The 20,004-nt window shown below is 38.0% G+C and overlaps 1 protein-coding gene across 2 annotated transcripts; it reads right to left on the bottom strand.

Moving 5' to 3' along the window:
• Positions 1-6,888: 6,888 nt before the first annotated feature.
• On the bottom strand, positions 6,889-19,673 carry ZC3H15 (zinc finger CCCH-type containing 15). 2 transcript variants are annotated; one of them, XM_086615430.1, is made up of 11 exons: positions 19,556-19,576; positions 17,807-17,957; positions 17,186-17,287; positions 14,414-14,525; positions 12,664-12,816; positions 11,479-11,570; positions 10,170-10,352; positions 9,327-9,473; positions 9,061-9,165; positions 8,710-8,836; positions 6,889-7,971 (listed from the first exon to the last, which is right to left on the bottom strand). In XM_086615430.1, exons 2-11 carry the CDS (start codon positions 17,831-17,833, stop codon positions 7,778-7,780), a joined length of 1,242 nt encoding a protein of 413 aa, XP_086471556.1. In that variant the 5' UTR covers positions 17,834-17,957; positions 19,556-19,576; the 3' UTR covers positions 6,889-7,777. The 2 variants fall into 2 exon arrangements, with proteins under 2 accessions (XP_086471556.1, XP_086471555.1); XM_086615429.1 differs by lacking the exon at positions 17,807-17,957 and having other exon boundaries at positions 19,556-19,673.
• Positions 19,674-20,004: the final 331 nt, after the last annotated feature.

The following is a 20,004-nucleotide window of genomic DNA, read 5'->3' as shown; positions in this document are numbered from 1 at the left end:
AAGACAGGAGGCATTTTCTAGTTTTCTTACATTCTTGCCTGCTTCTGGTTACGCAGAAATACCTGACATCACTGCTTCCTGTCTTTATTGCAAATTGATATTGCAATAAAATATCTCAATAATGCAATAATGAGATATTGCCATTCCTGTCTTTAGTGCAAATCATCTTATATTTACTAAAAAGTATGACAGTTTGTAACGTACAACTTCCTTTCTATTCTCTACTTTTTGAGAATTTTTCACTTACTTTTTTTCATCACGCATTTTCCAAGTAATCTAATAAAGCTTAGTCCCAAAAAGCAGTCATCTTTGCTTTTTAATTTACTGCTCCAGAAACATGGTGCCACATCTTGCCTTGAAGCATCTGTCCCCTAGTGCTCCTGTGTTACAGTAACACTTCTGTGTTCCTGCTAAAGGATTTGGAACAAAACCAAGTTTAAAACTTAAGAAGAATGGCCTGGTTAGCAATAGGGAAAAAAATTCTTCAGACTGCTCTATGCTTAGTAACAAGTTCAGACTTTAAACATGTTGGAGAATTATACAGCAAAATAATAACAGGATGCAGAGCAAGTAGGATTGAAAGCCAATGGAGTAAAGTAGAGCCAAGCTCCTTTCTGTCTCATACTCGAATGTTCTTTTACACTCAAAAGCAGTGAAAGATTGCAGTAAGACTAACTGACATGGATAATGGTATTTTCTTCATTCCTCTCTCTCAAAAAGTGTTGCAAGTGTTTGATCTTGAGCATCCAGAGCCTTGATAAACCAGCTCAGCCATCAGCTCTAGCCTCTTGACTTCAGGAAACATGTTAACCATCTTGCAGAATGCGCCAGAACTCAACCTTCCTCCCTCTTCTCCATGAAAAAAAAAAAAAAAAATCCCCCTTCTCCCAAAACAAAGAACCCCAACTCACCCTCACTCTGAAAGCCATTTTATTTTGATCCTCTGTATCCAAAGAATACTGTTCTGTTTGGTATTAATAGTAAGCAAAAGCATGTCATTGTCTACAAAACATTATACAGATGACCACATCTTTGCTGGGTTAAAGAATAAATATTTATGCCAAGGAATAAAGCTACAGAAAATGGATCACTAGAGAATCAGATCTTTTACTATTCTCACAGAGGATTTGGCCAGGGGTTATGTGGGGGGTGGCATTTGGTGTGGGTTTGTTTAGTTTAGAAAGTTTTTATTGTTTGCTCCTAAAGACATTAGCTTGCAATTGCCAGGAGCAATAGATTCCAGGTTGGGCACTGCTGGTGAAAGAACTTTTTTTTTGCAGCTATTAAAGAAGTCTGCCAGTTAATGCTGACAACAGTTATCAGTGATAGAAATTGCAGACGCTTCTGTGCTTTGAATAAAGAGCACATTTAAAAGCTTTTTCCTTTTTGCTATCTTGGGGGAAGATCCCTCATTCCACTTCTCTCTGCCCCCCCCCCCCATACATACAAAGAATGGACAATTATTTATGTATAGCAAGTATTCTGTAGGACTGTAACTTGATATTTCTGTGTGGAGGACTCTGTGTTGCTATTTATAGAACACAGACTTTTTGTATTGACAAGGAAAAGGCTGAAGAGCTTATGGTGTAAGGCTGATACTACAAAGTTTTTCTGACAACTACTAGGTTCTTGCTCAAGGAAAAATTTCACAAAAGTGAGACTATAGTAGTTAAACAAACTCATCATCCCTTATAGTTTATGCCCTCTTATTTTGACTCTATTCTAATAGACACTTCAAGAGATAAGATCGTTGCTATGTCCTTTCTGACCAACTTCCCTAATCCTTCTTCTCTCCATTTTATAAACAAAACCCTGGAGAGTTTAGAGCCACATTTGGAGAGCACACTGCTGGGCAACACCGTGCTTTGCTCCATGCCTACGGAAGGAGCCCAAAGGCAGAACACAGCCAGCTGGCTTACACAACAATTAAGGGAGTTTCTATGGATTAGAGAGGTCAGTCAGAAAAGCCTCCCTTATATATAGTGTTTATACTCAGAACAGAGAGAAGACAACGAAAGCAAGCAACGAACAATGAAGATGAAAGGTTTCTTGACTAGAAACTTTGCTGTTATCTGATTTTAAGGAGGCATTAAGTTGCAGCTATAGATTTTTTTAAAGTGGAGGTCAATTCATCTTTTTCTGTAGTCTACTGCTCTTAACTAAGCTACTTGACACATCAGACATAACAGATTGGCAGAAAACATTGATTGAGAGCTTGCAATGAATTCATATTATTGCAGAGAGACCAAAACTACCATGATTTCTTTGATCCAATCTTTACATGCAGTATTCAGAGCACAAGATTGACAGCCTCAGCAGGTAAACCAAGGAATAAAACAGGAATGCATGGAGATGAAACATGAACAGGACAAGAGGTCGTCTAGAATAGCAAGCCCGTGAAAAATTTATTTAAGGCCTGAGAAATGTAGGGTTTTCACTGATTTTCTACAACTACAAAAGACACACTACACCCATAATGATAATGCTGACAAGACAGTTTCATTCCAACACAGGTCCAGGGATGCAGCATCCGTAGAACACATTTCCCTAATGAATGACACTGCAAAGAATATTGTTTTGTCTTGTAAGCCTTCTGTAATAATGTGCTCCTCTCTTCCCTTCAAGAATGCTTCTCCTTCTTTCCATGCATTTTGTATAGCAGTTTAGGTAGGTTTGTTTTTTTTAAAGGAAAGCTGTGATGCTTTCTTTTCCATTGTATCTTGCTTTAATTTAGGAGCCCATCTCATTTTCGAATTCTGATTAGGTGTACTTCAGGAACATCTCTAGTTTTAAGCCAGCCTTGCTCACATTTATTTCCAAATGTATTATGCTCTGTAACAATTTTCAATCACAAATGTAAAATAAAGAGATTACCTCAGAGCCCTCTTTCACTAAACACAAATGAAATGCTATTTTATGATCAAAAGAACTGATTATTTTTGCCATTCATTTCAGTAAAATGCTGTGAAGGAGCCTAGTGTGGTCTCACATTGGGGCTGTAACGTCATCAATGAATAAAACATCTTGGCCTTACTGCTAACACCAGCAACAGCCACTCTCTGTAAAAAGAGCATCTATTGAAACAAAGGAACTGAAAGTGACAGACTAAGACAAGGTCACTTCTAAGCCTCTAATACTACCAGTGTGCGGGGGGGAAAAGGGGGACGTACAGATGTCACTGTAAGAGCACTTAATGTGATCATTGCTACATAAACCACATCTGGTACACAACCAGGAACAAAGACTGTTAGCTTCAGATTTTGCTGATTAAGGCACATTCATAGGAAAGAATCAAGCACCTTGAAAGTTTCTAATTTTGTAAAAAAAAAAAAAAAATTAAAGGTTTCTAGCATTGAAATCCACCAAGAAATTATGCTCTTCACAACTGAAATACATCAACTCAATTTTTATATCCGCTTTCTCTACTTGGCATCAAGTCAAAGCAAAGGACAGCACAGGATATCACTTCCTCTAAATATTTTTCCCTAGAGATGTAATAATACATGCTGGTAGAAGTCATGTTCAAAACAAGATGTCATAGAGCTGTGGAACTGCTGGGTTTCCAAAAGATGCTAAAAATGTATAGGGATTAAAGGGAGAAACAGGGAACATACTTGTAAGAAAAAGCTGTCACAGGCTACATCTTACAGAGGACAGCTAGATGAAAAATAGTTGGAAGCTACATATGACAAGTACTCTTGAGAAGTATGTGGGCTTGTCCTCTTCTTACCTCTTTCTTCCCCATATGTCTGGTTTTTAGCATGGGATAAATGGTCTTTTGGTCTGATGCAGTGCATGCAGCTGCTGCTATTAATTTTTTGGGGGCAGTTCCGCTGGCCTTCACAGATCTCATTTTTCCAATTCTCTTGCTATTCCTATTGATGTTATTCAAGGCATGTTTCTCCTAAGATACTTCAGATGAACATATATGAGAGATTTATGTACGAGAGCAATCTTGTTCGCTCAACTTAGGGCTGTGAAAATTTCACTGTGAGGGAAACAAAGATCTAACTTTAGTTTAGTCACTTAATCACTCTACAGTTTCAGTAAGTTATTCAAAAGCAGCACACAGAACAAGAATAACAAACATTGTTTATGAAACTTCCAATAATGTTATTTGCAAGATATATATAGCTTACAAAATATTTAAGTCTGCGTTGCCTATTATATTCAGATAATTTTTAACAAAGGACAAAAACATTGCAAAATCAGTAGAAATCAGCATTCAGAACGTGAGAGGTACTTTTTTGACACTTGTTATTTCCACATGACTAAAGAATTGAAGAAAACATTAATAGAAATATACTAATTTGTATGTGTAAGTTCTTGCAATACAATCTATTTGCTAAATAAACACGATCTATTATGACAATATTGAATTACCAAGAAAAGTACCACTGCTGTGTCCAAAGTTTATCAATAGTAAAACCTCCTCTTGATAAAAAGCAGCTGGGGAGTATTGTCCATTAAGAAATGGCTATGTTTCCACTACAGACAACTAAGGTAAGATTATACTTAAGGCCAGTCTTTAATTTGTCTCCAAATGTCTTCCAGGCCTTTATCAACAGTGTTTATTATAAATCAAGTAGGGATCCCCAAGTAACAAACCAGTGGCAAGCATAAAATTCAAATCACACAAGTCTCAAAAGGAAATCCTATAAAGAATTTAAAGCTAGACAGTTCAAGCATTTCAAGAAGTTTTTGTGTGCGTTCGAAATGATTTTAACACACATCAAGATTTAAATCCAACAAACACTCTACTTCCACAACAGCAAGCACCAGGAAGGAAAGGCACAGGTTTTCTGCTGCATTTTTTCAATGGGTTTTGTCCACATGGGTGTCCAGTAACGAAGGCGCTGTGAAGACAGTGTGTATTCTACTGCACAGAAGAGTGCAGCACTGGTGTATTTCCTCAGGAAATGTTAACACCATAGCTACACTACACTTCTCATGCAGTACTCATGAGAGAAACAAGACAACACGGACAGTGGCACAGCCTGCAAGGGGCAGGAATAAAATTTATTGCAGTGGTGTTTCTTCTGTGGCTTATGATCCTTCTTAGCATGACCTCAAACCAGTGTCTCAGACTGAGCCCTCCTGCTCCTGTTAGTGAAATATTGCATTTTTGACCCCTACTGACCAGACAGTCACTGAAGTGACAGTACTGCTATTTTAGGATTCAGATTGTATCTCATTTTTCTGTAAGTGACTCATTCACTTTACATGAGATGAATTTTGGGAAATTTGCATCAGTAGGAACAACTCAGTGGTAAGTCACATTCAGGTGGACACCATTCTATCACAGTGCTCATTTCCAAAACATCAATAATTAATCTACCCTAAGTAAGGTCTTTACATTCATTTTTCATTGAGCATTTATTGACAGAAACTCCCTGTCAGCTGCACATTTAGGCTTCTTTAACGCACAAGATGGAGAACTTTTACCAGGTTCTATTCAAGCCTATCTTCAAACAGAAAGAACAAGCAGCAGCATGTTGCTACTAATCCTTAGAAGTATGCCTGAATGCTATGCTAACAAAGACTTCTTTAAAAGCAGTCACCCTGCCTTCATGGTTAGAAATCTACAGACCAACCAAACCAAGAGGCTAGAACAAGTCCAGTCAGGAGAAGTGCCAGACTAAGTTGAGAGGAAAGGGTAAGAACCAAAAAGGGATAGCAAAGTAATGAAGTAATGTTGTCAGTAACTACTGTCTAGGAAAATAAGTTTTTCTTCAACTAACTTCCAGATATTCAACATATTTAAATACTATGCAAGGCAACTATCCGTCATGTTTACATGACACGTGCATAAACTGAAACCCTTCAGACCCAAAAGAGTGCACACATGCTCCCTCTCTGCCATCTATCTGTGGTTCATTAGCTAAAGTTAGTAGAGTTACCCTGTCATTCCTCCACTGTAAAATGCAAATGAACAACACTGGCACAATTGTGGCAAAGACTTCACCTGTTCACATCAGTACTACAGAAATCAGTATTATATACAACATACCAGCCTCTAAGACACAAATATTTTGTGAAATAGAAAGCCATTTTCATCCTTGATAATGATTAAGTTACTTTTATTCCCATTTAAAATATACAACTTGGAAAAGTTACGCATCATACATTCAAATAGGAATTGCATTCTTAGGTGTCCTGATATCCAGGTACTAAATCCTGGTATTGCTGGCCAGTATAATACAATAATCTGTCAATGCTGTTTATTTATGGCCATAGGAGAAAAAAGCTCCATTAATAAATATCTGATATTGCAGCTTTTCCTTAAACACTTACATTTAGAAGTCAATTTCAGTAGGCCTCTTTCTCCCCAAACACTGCTTATTGTTCCTATAGGAGAAAATAAATTCCAAAGATCCCAAAAAAGGGAAAAAAACTTCTAAGTCAGCTATTTTAGAAATAGCGTTCAAGAGTGAGTTTAGCAGCATCAGAAATAACCATTAAAGCTAATATTACCACCCAAAAGCATTTTGAGAAAGCTCAGTAACAGTGCCATGAATCCTAAATGGTCTTTTAAGTAGTACTTTAAAAGCTTTAGAAAAATTGCTAAGAACAGTATTGTTAGTACAGCAATACTGTTGCAGCTACTATTAGGAGTATGGCAAGGAGGCATAACCTACAGTCCCCTTGAAAAAGCACCACTACTGAGAAATCTTTATGGCATATTTCCATGAATTTCAAAAGGGCATGTTGACTTCGTTTAAGCCTGACAGTTAAGTGCCCCTGCAGCGTACACAACCTGAGGTACAACACTGCTCTGCTTTAACCTTGTGTTATTTATAAAACATGAAAGATATGACAGGCATTTTTTAGACCATGACATTTGAAGTCTTTGCTAATATACAAAACACACTGGGGAAGGAATGAGACTCAAATAGCCATGAGTGATGTATAGCACGCATTACATCGGTTAACAGATGGGCAGGAGATAAGAACAGTAGGGGAAAAAAGAGAGCTCCCGAATTTCACACTGCATGGGTGTAGAAGAAAAAATATTTGTAATTGCAGTTAGCCGTAATTTAACTGAAGCCAACACCATCACTTCTGTATAAGGACTGGGAAGAAAAATGTTTATCACTGTATTAGAAAATGAAGTGATTAACAGTTTGGTATGATACCTTAACAGAGAAAAATCAACACAGGTATTTTAAAGTTGATAATTTTTATTTACAGTTTCGTTGGCAAAAGGCGGTGGGAAAGTTTAAAACATTTTAAACACAGGGCATCATATTGTATTGTAGGATGTATCATTTTACAATCTGTATCTTCAGTATCCAGCTGATCAAATAAAGCTAATCACCACTTAACGAAGCATCATCTGCATCAGCTCTATTAGAGCATGCTGCCTAAAAACACTTCAGGCAGTTTCTAAATCAACACAATCACTAATAAAAATGCAGTTCTGGTGAAGAATGTATACTTAGATTTTTATACTGTACCTGGTATCAAATTGCCCACTTTACTTGTATCCTGGCAAAGCAGCTACACTTATAACTTTCAACTAAAAGTAGGAATCTCATGTTCTGCAAATTCATCTGTCAGGTAATTCTGAACTATTCTGAATATTTTACTGTGAGCATAGTCAAGGTTGGAGTAGATGAAACTGAAGGAAAATATTCCTGGTATATGACGTGCCCATCAGAATCAGCTGGGTAACCATAATCATCCTGTTTAAGAATTCTATTCAAAAAGGAGAAAAAACGTAGTCAGTTTTCACTTTTTCACACGCAGATTTAATTCCTCACTTGAGCTTTTTAATTCATTCTTCTAGATCAAGAGTGTTTAGTTCTTCTTCTAGTTCATCCAAGTCCTCTCCAGTAAAAAGATTTTCATCAACTGGAACTGCATCAATTACTCCATTTTCCAACTCCTCATCTCCATCATCATCTTCCTCTATATTGTTTTGCTCACTTCTATTTATATCACCACCAGAAGCTTCACTTAATTTATTATCTGAAAATAAAAATAATTCTTACACATTTCAGTGTCACAAGTTTCTTAATCACTAATGCACAATCCTACTAAACAGGCTTTAAAGTTTTGAAACTATAAAGAAGTTACTTTATTTGAAGTTTATGTAAACTTACACTGTATGTACCTGATTAATATGCAGGTTTGGATCATGATTGTTAAAACAGGTTGAAAAAAAACCCCCACAAAACCTCAAACTCCCAACTCCTATTTTCATAACTGAGTCAAACTTAATGAGCTGCTCCTAACTAAATGTCTGCACTTAAAAGACTCAGGGTCTTAAATATCAGGGTATACATTCCACAAGTGCACTACGATTAAGACCTCGCTCTAAGAAATTATAAGCTAACTTAAGCTAGCTAGAAAACATGAAGAAAAGCTTGGATTTTTGTTGATGTTATTCATTCAATCATTCACTAAATCTGAAAAGAGGAAAAAAAAGGAAACTGCTAATATAAACATCCTAAGGATTTACTTGAAGTGGCCATAAACACTACCTTTTATTTAAACTTGAATTTAAGAAAATAAGAAGTGCATAGCATTTACTGGAAACCTTTTTTTTTCTTAGTAACTACATGTACCATTGATGGTAATTTCACTCCCTCACTCTTTTTGAACAAATACTTCTTTTCAGCAGATCAATAATTCATTTCTATCAACCTTTTGGGAAGATCTTAACAATTCATTGCCGTGATAGCGATGCCTAAATAATAAGCTTACCATCTTTTTCTGTGGAACTGTATGTGCTGAATCGTTCAGGACTAGCCACAGTAATACCAGTCTCGTCTACAGCCTTTGGGACATAGAGGTTCAAATCTACATCATTTATGCACACAGGATCTTCCATCTGAAAAATAAACCAAGATGCTCTGCATGAATTACGTTTTACAGAAATTCTCATTTCTGCAGGATTCCTATAAAAGTTTGCTAATCTTCCTTTTGACACCAAAATTTTGACAAGATATACTCTATACCAGTGTTAAATTAAGAACCAAGCTTATTAATTGCATTAAAAGAGCTCTGAAGAGTTTTCCAACTTGAAATAATGTTAGAGTTCATACTCTTCTTTACCTCTTCATCTTCTCCTGCCCCTTGAATATAGCGAGTGTCATCTGCTTCTTCATCATCTGCATCAACCAACTCTGGTCGGAACTCAAATACTTCACGTCCACTAATCTATTAACATAAAAAGAAATCTTAATTTATCACTTGATAAAATTTATACTGCTGTATAAAAAAAAAAGAAAAAAAGGAAAGCCATTCCAGGCCAGCTACCTTATTACAAAAAACTTACTTACTTTTTCTTCTTACACTAAGAATTGGAGTGTAGAACATACCACCAATGCTTTGCCAGCTTTAAAATCTGCTTTCCTCCTCTCCATATCTTGCTCAGCCTTATCGATTTTTTCTTGTCTTTTTCTTCTCTTCCATGCAATAAAACACTCTAGAGTAATTTTGGTAACATTTGGTCCTAAGGCAGAACGCTGTCAAGTAAAGAGACTGATTAACGCTAGAAATTGTTTCCAAAGGCTGTAACAAATTAGAGATTTATTTACTCTTTTCCAGAAACTAACTGAAAAACATTTCTTTATAATTTCTGCTTCACTCTCACCGCTGTTAAACATGCGCCACGAACTTAAAAGTTTGACTCAGCATATGATTTTCCAGTTAGTAAGATGAGTCGACACGAAAACATTAAAAGCAGAGGAGGAATGAAACCAACAATAGCAGCTCAGGTTCTCCTCACATTGACACTGCCAGGCAACAGCGATGGAAACAGGCAAAGCAGCAACCTAAGGTCTTCAGAAGGCCCTGTTCTCCTGGTGTTGCTTTCTCATTACAGAAATATGCGAGAACTAAGGAGGCAGTGAGCTGGGGATGAGGAAGGCCCATAGAAGCAGTTGTAACAGATAAAGGAAATGTAGCAGTCAGAAATAGAAGCCTCCCAAAAAAGGATTAGTAACACCTGCACTAAGTATGCAGCTATAGTTTCATCTATTCACTAGGTACTGGTTTCTAAACCAGAAAATGAATCTAATACCACGCATCCTTCACCCTAGCTCATACAGCTATAAAATAATTTCATACTTTTTAATTATTAATTAGGAAGTTATTTACAACTGTCTCTTCAGAGTAACAAAAACAAATACCACCAAAAGGTACCTGTCTGACAACTTTACCTCTTTTTCTATTAGATCTTCTAAAGATATTTCATCTTGCTTTTCCTCCTTCTTGTTGTCTTTTTTTAATACGAAACCTGGAGGGAGAGCATGACGATACATGCAGTTGTCTCCTCCGCCTGGACAGACCCAGAACCATCCATATTTGTTGTTTTCAATAGCATCAAGGAAGTATTTGCAGACCTGCAAAATATAAAACAACGGTTGTTAACACTGCAATCTCTTTTCATCCCTGGCAATTTACGCTACGTGTATAGCTACTACATGTCAGAAGTACAGTAATTCAAAGCCAGTTGTGCTCAAAACAGAAGAAACAAGTGAAACGCATTGCTACTAAAAAAGTAGACAAAAAAAGTGCAACTAATTTTCTAAAACTCATGTAGTCAACAGCTTTTTCCCCTTAATATAATCCCAGTTTAAAAAGACAGGATGACTCAGAAGACTGAACCCAGCTGCAGATGTAAAAGCATGCTGACAGTCCTCTTCCTGCTCACCAACATCAGTGTAGTTCTAATCAAAATTAATAGAATCTGCCTCAGATATTAAACCTTCCAGCTCATGATCCTGAGGTAAAGATGCCACTCTGGAACTTTTAACAAGCAATTCGTAGCTCATACTTAGCCATATCAAAGCTTAACTTTTACAAATTTAAGCAGTATCAACAGAGTATTTAATTATTCATATTAAAACCAAGGTGAAATAGTTCTGAAGAATTAAAAAGAAATTAAGATATTACACTATTTAGTGCACAAACTAAGGAATGTTCAAGTTATAGGTCAGGAGCTACAAACAACTCTAAATTAATGAATCTCAGCTTATGGAAAATTTAAACTTATCTGCTTTTATGTCACCCAGTACATAAATAAGACGATACATACGGCAGTTGCTGGAATGAGATGACAGACGTAACTAATCACAATACTTGACTCTTCTAAGCAAGTAGGATGCATTAGATGTATTACTGATTCCTTTACCATTTCTATTTTGAAAGCACTTCACCTACTATCCACTTGTATTTTACATGAGAAAAAAGCCTTATGATGACTGGAAAAACTATGGGATGTGGGTTTTTTTAATGTGTTTTCTGGGTTTGTTTGGTTGGGGTTTTTTCTGAGTGTTGGTTTTTTGGTTGTGGGTTTTTTTTTTTTTTTTTTAAAACACATTATTAGAAATACTATCAGCCCAACTGTATACTCAGAATATTGTTATAATATTCCATTCAAAATCTTCAGACAATGTTAAACATATCTAATTCCAGTCTGTAGTCAATTCTCTCTACTACAGCTCAATTAAAAAAAAAAAGACATACTATTTGAGTTTTGGGTTTTTTCTTTTCCGCCTCACCATGCTTCTTGTTCACCACTTCTTCCAGCTTCTTCTCATCCCAGTTATCCATTGTATCTAGAAAAAGACAACAGATGGTCACAAAAACTCCAAATACTAAACAGTGCTGTCAAGTTAGTTTTCTCCCTAATAACACTTTCAATATTTAATTTCTACATTTTAGTTAGTGTATAGAACAGAAAAATAAATCCAGGCTTCTATAATGAAGTTTTCAAACTCCCTATGCTGCTCACAAGACAATTCCTCAAAAGCCGCAGAAATTTATATTTTGACATGCATTAGGTACGCTTCAGTTAAAGACTGAAAAGTGTGTCGTTCCATGTGTACACTACTGAGCGTGGACAAGGGAAAAGAAGAAAAGGAAGATAACTGAATAAGAGACAAGGTTGGAGGCTTATGTCCAGAAATACAGGTAATAGAAGTTGAGGATCAAAAGAGAATCCCAAATTTTCTGTGTTTAAGTTAAAAGAAGGTGCCATCAAAAGCAGGAAGATCACCAGTGGTAACTGCAATAGTGAATCTATGGGATCCTATCATGTTCATTTAGGATGACACAGGCTAAAATCCAAATAAAGACCTAGAACTTCTATTGCGGAAGTTCTAGGACAAATTGCGGAAAAATTAAAGAAATTATTTTGACTATAAAAATCTCTAACATCTGCTAAGTAAAAGTAAAATCCAGAGTACTTTGCCAAGAAATGTTTTGGGGAAAAGAGATAAAGTCACAGAAAAAAAATCCAAAGTATTCTGAATTCTAGAACTGTGCACATCTGGGCAAACATCAGTAAGAGTTCTGGAAGACAACTATGGTTGCCTATTGCACTTCTTCCTTTTGCACTTCCATGTTACAGAACTTAGAAGAAACTAGAAACTATAAGACAATCGAACACTGTGCAACTTCCATGACATAATTTGTTACACAGAACAAGTATCACTAGGTCATATCACTACTTCTAAACAAGGTTTAAATACTTGTGAGCACGCTTTTTAAAGCAAGTTTCACTGTTGTTCATGATTTTGAACACAGTGGTATAGGTTGCCTTGGTCATTGACCAGGCTCTCCAAGATTGTAACCACAACACAAGATGACGCTTAAAATCCAGTCACAGAATCAGAACAGTTCAGTAGTCATTTTCTAGAAGTATTATACCTTTTTCAAGGTCTTCATCTCTTGCATCAATGTAGACACTCCGTTTTTCACACTTCCTTTCCAAAGACAGGTCATGAGAAAACTTGCACTTGTCTCCTTTAGTGCACTGTCCTTGCTTGAAGAAAGCACAAACTACAGATTTGGGGTCAGCACCTGATTGAAGAAAATTTTTATATTTTAATACTATTTTTAAACAAATGCTGCATATTAGAAGTGCTAAGAACAATGTCTAGGATCATACAATCTTTGAGATCTGTAGAGAATGAAAACATGTTTTTAAAAATGCAAGTTATTTAATGTCAAGCTCATCACAAGTAAATACTTCATGTCCTAAACGTGTCATATTTACTTTGTAAGCATGATATTTGCCTTAGGTATCAAAGCTGGCACTTTAAATTAAAGCATCTTCCAGCTGTCAGCCTTTCCTTATTAGATAAACAACACCCTAGAATAAATTATAATAATCTAACCTGCACTCAGGTTAGATTCTCAGATCACTTTCTTTAATAGTAGAAATAAGACGGCTGCTCATAGCCCCCCGGATAAGCAATTGTTGTTATAGTATCAACTGTTCAATCAAACTAACTACAGTTCAAGTAAGTATCATCCCACTAAAGGAGTTGTTTGACCATTAGGAGGTCAAAAAGAAACGAAGCCAGGTAGAAACTTATTTATGAGACATGACTAAATCAGAAATACTTTGCTTGTAACATTAGTGGTCAAGTAAGATTTTAGGTTCAAGTTTTTCACTTGCTGATTTTACAGTAGGTGCAAGTCACCAGTGAGTAGCGTATGTACAGCAACAGCTGTTTAAAATCTTAACTAAACTCCCAGTTTTTAAACACTGAGTGGATCCCAAGACCTTCAGGTAATTATAGTCTCCTTGTTGGCAATATGACTAGAAAGCCAAAGCTTTCATTAGGACAATATTAGTCTTCCGAAATAACTTTAAGTCAAGAGCTACTTTATTTGGAGAAAGCTGCAGATCATAAACAGAAAACGGGCCTTTGTTGCTGCTAAGTGCCACAAAGACAAATACCAGGTTTGCTTTAAAGACACACATAGAAATTACATTTTTTTGAGACAAAAATGATTGCGCATAATTTCATTAGTTCCAGAAGATTAAGCTGATAGATTCAGTTCATTCCTAAAAGTATGATTTTTTTTTTCTTCTCCCACATGGCAGCCAACTGTAAAGTTTCCTAGAAGTATCAAACGTTTCTTTGTTAAACTAGTTTGTTCAGTAACTGAGTTCAAGTAAGACCACACTTCCTAAACCAAGTCCTACTGTTAATTGTGAGGTAGGACAGAAGTAATTGGCAAATTTTTACAGTTCTGATTTGAATACAAGTTTTCTGTGAAGACAATAGTTACCCTATTATACTCCTTGCAATACCTAAATGTTCACGTTTCCCTGGGGAGACAGGCTGCTTTAAACAAATACCATCACACACACAAAAAATCATGCCACTCATCCAGAAGCATAATGAACCTGAACACACCAAAATATCTATAGCTGCCCTGTCAGTATCAATGTAGCTTTAGATCTTCTAATGACCTAGTAACCCCAAACGACTTCCTAAGAAAATGTCAAATCATCACTGACAAACTACTTGGTACACTAGATAGAGAAGGAAACAGACATATCGACTTTATTAAAAAAATGAACTGGCATTTTTAAATGGTTATTTTACCTGAGGTAGCTATATGAATAAGAGAACATAAATGAAGAGACTTTAGTTACTCATACCTTTGCTAATTTTCTGTGCAGCAACCACAGGCTTGAAGAGTTCATTTAATTCTTGCAATTCTTTTTTCTTATCTTCTTTTTTCAATTTTTTCTCACTTTCTGTTTGCGCAGCCTATGACCCCAAATTTGAAGTTATTAATATAAAGTTAGAATGACATTACTCATTTCACACAAACTGTACATTAAAATAGCAATTCATTCTAAATTAGTTTACAAGGAGAGGAGGGAAAGAACCGGTGATTTCTGAATTTCTCAGAAATGCACGCACGGCCAGTGCCATCTAGTGGTACTGACCTTCCAAAGGGAAGAGGTTTCAAATGCAATTTTGTCAGACATGCAAGATGCTGGTAGGTACCATTAGATCTCACAGTTACCAATACCCCACCTCTAGAGGCTGGGAAATCAAGTGAACGATACTGACACTAGGAGAGGAAAAGTTAGTTGCTGGTTTTTGATCCATTAGCAGTGCAACCATTCAATGCAGTTACTTCAAGAAGAGTGCAAAAAGCCTCTCTTATCTTTAGTCCGCTACGTAATGCTTTGCTCTTTCCCTTCACGTATACCAGTAGCAATTCCAGCAATTCTGTCCGCAGAGTTGGGAACTGCTTTTAGAATGCTATTTGTCTGGATTTATATCAATCCAACGTATCAATGTTTCATTTTAACCAATGGTTTAGAAGGCAAGAACATTTATTTTATAGGTACCAAGGGCGAAGGACAAGGGGCAATGGCTTTAAACTGAAAGAGGGCAGATTTAGATTAGATATAAGGAAGAAATTCTTCCCTCTGAGGGTGGTGAGGCACTGGAACAGGTTGCCCAGAGAAGCTGTGGATGCCCCATCCCTGGAGGTGTTCAAGGCCAGGTTGGATGGGGCTTTGGGCAACCTGGTGTAGTGGAGGGTTTCCCTGCCCATGGCAGAGGGGTTGGAACTAGATGATCTTTAAGGTCTCTTCCAACCCAAACCATTCTATGACCCTATCAATGAATAACAAGCTCACCTAGGAAAGGAAAAGTTTGTGTATAAAAAAAAACCCTGACTCTACCTTGCCCTTTCTGAACAAGCCATAAAAGGCTTCTATCTATACCAGAGTGGTAGAGAGGGATGAAGACAGAGGAAAGGGGACACGAGAAACATTATTAGATTATTTGACTCTAATCCTTAAGGGAAGCTATTGAAACTAACACCACTATACAAATGTGGTCTAATTTACTGGTAAAAATACAGTGTAATATTAAAAAAGGAGCTTTGTCCTTATGGTGAATTTTGCAAAAATACACCAAATTGTTTTAAAAGGGAATTGATTAGCTTGGTCAGTTTTCATACTGGAAGTTCACAAATCCTATTTTATGTAACACGCAGATCCACATGTCGACTACAAAAAGCAGCACTAAGAATGCTTTTGTTTTACTCTAGGGTTCTAAAAGCATGAAGAAGCAGCTTGTCTCTTTTTTTTTAAAAAAAACCCAACAAAACAAACCACCAAACCAAAACACCTTGATAGAGCTTCCATTTGTATTTCTGGACACAAGAAAAATTGCTTTCAAGAGTTCTTTCTTTCTCAGGGACAATCCTAACTGAAAACTATTTTCCAAGTTAAGAAAGGTATAATCAGGTCTAAAACTTAGCTTCCAACATCCACCAGTCAATAGTCGCAAGTATTTGAGAAACAAATTATTTTAGGTTGGCTCATTTACATACTAATATTCCTACACATGCTGCAGATTCAGAGATTTCACACAGAAATTTCAGAAGGACCGTGTAACACCAATGATACAGAATCGACAGCAAGCAGCTCTTTTCATTACAAGAAATTATTAGATCCAACGACTCTAACATCAACTTTAAAAGTAAAGTTCTATTTGACATTTTAGTTCATCGTTATGTTGTAAGGAATTTAACAGAAATTATGACATAATGAATTTAGCTGACACAAATGTATTTATTCCACAGGCTTATTTATGGAGCAGGAAGCTACGTAAATACTTAACTGGCTCCCCCAGCACTGTAGGAATAAGAGTCCTGGCTCACTTCCATTATAATAATATTCTCATGGAATCCGTGCTTTCTGATTACGTATAATCTAATCATTCTCTCTCAGCTACATCCCTTTTTACTTCATCATACAAAAGAGCAGAGCAGTAGATAGTGGCTCGAAATTTCAGTTTCTTTGACCAGTTCACCTAATAAGATGCAGACTTGTCAGACGTGTTTCCATGTTAAATTATAATAAATACTTCCATAAGTAGAACAAGAACATATGGGTTTATACTTTTTTTAATCTTACCCCAATTCCAGTTTTAGCATTAAGTAACAACTATTCTTATTTTTAACTGTTCAGTGTCTCTTAAGATTAGACGGCAATTAAAGAGAAAAAAAGAGAAAGAACGTACAACTGTACTTTGCTGACAGCTGGTTTCCAGAATATATTTCAGGTATAACTTAATTATGTTACTATTAAAGTACTACGCAAACAAAAAAGCCACCTTTATTAGCTGAGCTTGGGTTTGTTTGTTGTTTGTTTGTTTGTTTTTGGGGGGAGGGGGTGTTATGAGGTTTTGGTGTGTTTTTTTTTTTAATTAAATACCTTTACACAAGTATATAATTCTTAGCTAGACAAGCTTCGCAAGAGGACTTAGTCAAACCTGTGCTACTCACTATACATTAGGCAAGTAACATGCCAACTTTTTTCCACTTCCGTATTATATGATATACGTATACTGAAAGATGATTTGACTAGAGCGTGAGAAAACATTGCAGAATAAATGCTTACCTGACGTGGATTTTGCTGACCAAATTTAACCTGGTGAGTCACAGCCTTGATAAATTTCTGTTGTTTTGCACCTTTCTTATTTTTCAGGCCAAATGTTTTGTCCTAAATCGAGGGATAAATACAGCCACATTAATTGAAACAAGTTTAAGTCCTTACAAAAAAAAAAACACAACACAAAAAAACAACCCGCCACTCCTCTCAGGTTTTCAGTGCAACACAGACTATCTCCTCCAGCACCACAAGCAATCCAAGAAACAGTATGGACAATATTTAGACCCCTCACATCATTTTCTAAAATTTGCCTTTCAATAGAACCTACTAAAAGCTGCTTTTGCATGAGCTATTGCTTTTATCACCAGACCTACTTGTGCCAAGTATTAGTGTGAGCACACACCGTGTTTTCAGGCCTCTCAAGACAAAAGGATAAGATGTTTTTGGCAGCTACTCGAGTGACCTCTGAGGAAAATACAAAGACTGAATAGCCATAAATACAGCTTTTTTTTTAATCTACCTGAAATCACTGACTACTTTTATCTTCAAGTACTCATATATAGTATTTCTAAGTAGTAATATGTTACATGTGGCAATATTTAAAGTATTTTAAGCATTTCATTTTCTAACTGTACTCATTTGAAGTCTTTCCTCCATGTCAAGTCCAGACAGGTGCTTGTACTTCCCAAATTCCACTGCAAGTAGTTTCTGTTTACTGCCCAAACCGATTCTTCCCTTACATCTCCAGTTTTATTGTTAGAGGCAGGTTTCTACAGCAAACCTGTTTAAAAATCACCAAAAAAACAGCTTACTTTCACACAAGCATCTGAATCAGAAATTATTTTTTGTAACTGAAATATCTACAGTAAAAACCCGTCCATGCCTTTGATTTGATACCAATTTTCTCCTTCCAGGAACAAGAAGCAGATGTTCATCCAGTGATAATACCTCAGTTCAAACATACTTTTGGAAATCCTAACAAATATATTATAAAAGCATTACAGAATAAGCAGTGCCAAATTTCCAGAATCACTCTGTTTTCATTTACAATGTATCCCCTATCAACAGCAGCTAGTCCCCCATTACTTTATGCTAATTTGAGAAGTTTGTAATTTGTCAAAATAACTAGTTGGGAAAGAAAAGAGAACATTCACACAATTTCCATGGCAAATGCCACATGGAACATACAATCCTTCCATATCTGAATTATGCAATAAGTCGTTGTAAATAACCAATGCGAGTTTTCCCCCTTCCATCTGCTTTTTTTTTTTGGTAACAAAGAGTAGAATTTTCCTATTTAGCGATTCAGCAAGAACATCAGAAACTCTGAAGCCAACACAGAGAACTACCACTCTAACATTTCCAAAGAACACAGAAACAATACTGTGTGGTACTAGATTTAAAAGAACACTTGCATTACACAGATATTCTGCTTAAACAGCAGAGCAGCTACTAACTTTCATGGCAACAGATGCAGGCAAACATTTTCCTGTATCTGCTCTCTCCTTGTAATCTCAACATAGATTTCTTTTTTCTGTATAGCTGAAGATTTGCATGACTATTGTAATAGCCAATAGACACGCACATCCTCCTCTAGCAGTTTTTTTTAAAATCTGGTTTTACCATGGAATTGAGCATCAGAAGTTTAGACAGAATATCAGATATTACTGATTCATCTTCAAATTACTTTGCATTGAACTTCTAACAAAGATTTAATAAACTGTTATTCCAGTAAATGCCTCCTTGGCCACACAGGTCAAACTGTATTAAAAAAAAACACAAACAAAACAAGGCACAAATGTGTTTTAAACTGAGTGAGAAATGCAAACCTAGACCTCAGAGGGCTGCACTCAGAAAATATAGGAACAGAGAAGGGAAAAGAGTAAGGAAATAAAATAAATAAATAAGAGTTCTCCTGCCAGATCACCCTCAGTTCGAAGACAGCTCTGGCCAGACTGAAAACCCCAACCCCAGCGCACCGGCCACCAGCACAACCGAAAGGGCGGCCGTCTGTGATCTGACAGATCCGGGCAGCGCAGGGGCCGCGAAAGGAACCAGCGACCCCCGGAACGACGCGGCCGGGCTGGGCTCGGCCCCGACCCCCGCATACCAACTGCTGGTCTTTGTGGCCATTTCCCTGGCCGCTGCAACACAAAAGACGCCCTGTGGGCCTGGCGCTGGGCCTTCGGGGCGGCGGCAGCAGCGGCCGAGCCCCGGCAACCGCGAGGCGGCCGTTGGGGCGCAGGGAGAGAGCCGCCCGCGCCCGAAGGCGCTTAGTGACAGGGCCGCGCCGGGGCAGGGAGAGCGCCGCGGCGGAAAACCGGCCCGCCCGGCGTCAGCCGCGGCCCGTCGGGCCCGGCTCGGCCCTGCCCGCCTCACCTCGATAATCTTCTCCTTCTTCTTCTGGTCCGCCTTCTTGCTGCCCCCCGCCGGCTGCTGCTGCTTCTTGGGGGGCATGGCCGGGAGGGCGGCGCGGCCTCGGCTCTCGCTCGGAGGCTCTCGGGGCCGCGGGGAGGGCGGGGCGGGGCGGGGCAGGGCAGGGTAGGGCAAGAGCAAGAGCAAGACAGCACAGCACAGCAGCAGCGTCGCCGCCGCGGAGGCCCAGGGATCCCGCTCGCAAGGCCGGCAGCCGCGGGGCACGCTGGGAAGGCACGGCGAGGCGCGCCGGAAGCTGACCGGCGCGACACGGCCCAATCGTCTCCCGGCAGGCAGCGCGCCGCGGGGCGGCGGTCGGGCGCTCCTCCGGACGTCACGGGGGGGCGGGGCCCGCGCGCGCGGGGTGTCCCGCCCAGCGGCGGGCCCGGAGCTCTGGCAGGAGCACGCTTCGC

Source organism: Tauraco erythrolophus, chromosome 8 (genome assembly GCF_009769465.1).
Source record: "Tauraco erythrolophus isolate bTauEry1 chromosome 8, bTauEry1.pri, whole genome shotgun sequence".
Classification (NCBI taxonomy): domain Eukaryota; kingdom Metazoa; phylum Chordata; class Aves; order Musophagiformes; family Musophagidae; genus Tauraco; species Tauraco erythrolophus.
This window is presented reverse-complemented; position numbering and strand designations above follow the sequence as displayed.

What these genes read in the sequence shown, in the direction of transcription:
- ZC3H15 (XM_086615429.1), bottom strand. Translation starts at nt 19,633, where the DNA reads ATGCCCCCCAAGAAGCAGCAGCAGCCGGCGGGGGGCAGCAAGAAGGCG. An exon ending in AGATGAAGACCTTGAAAAAG is followed by an intron (nt 11,571 to 12,663) that starts GTATAATACTTC and finishes GTCTTTTTCTAG; the next exon opens with ATACAATGGATAACTGGGAT. An exon ending in AAAAACCCAAAACTCAAATA is followed by an intron (nt 10,353 to 11,478) that starts GTATGTCTTTTT and finishes TATATTTTGCAG; the next exon opens with GTCTGCAAATACTTCCTTGA.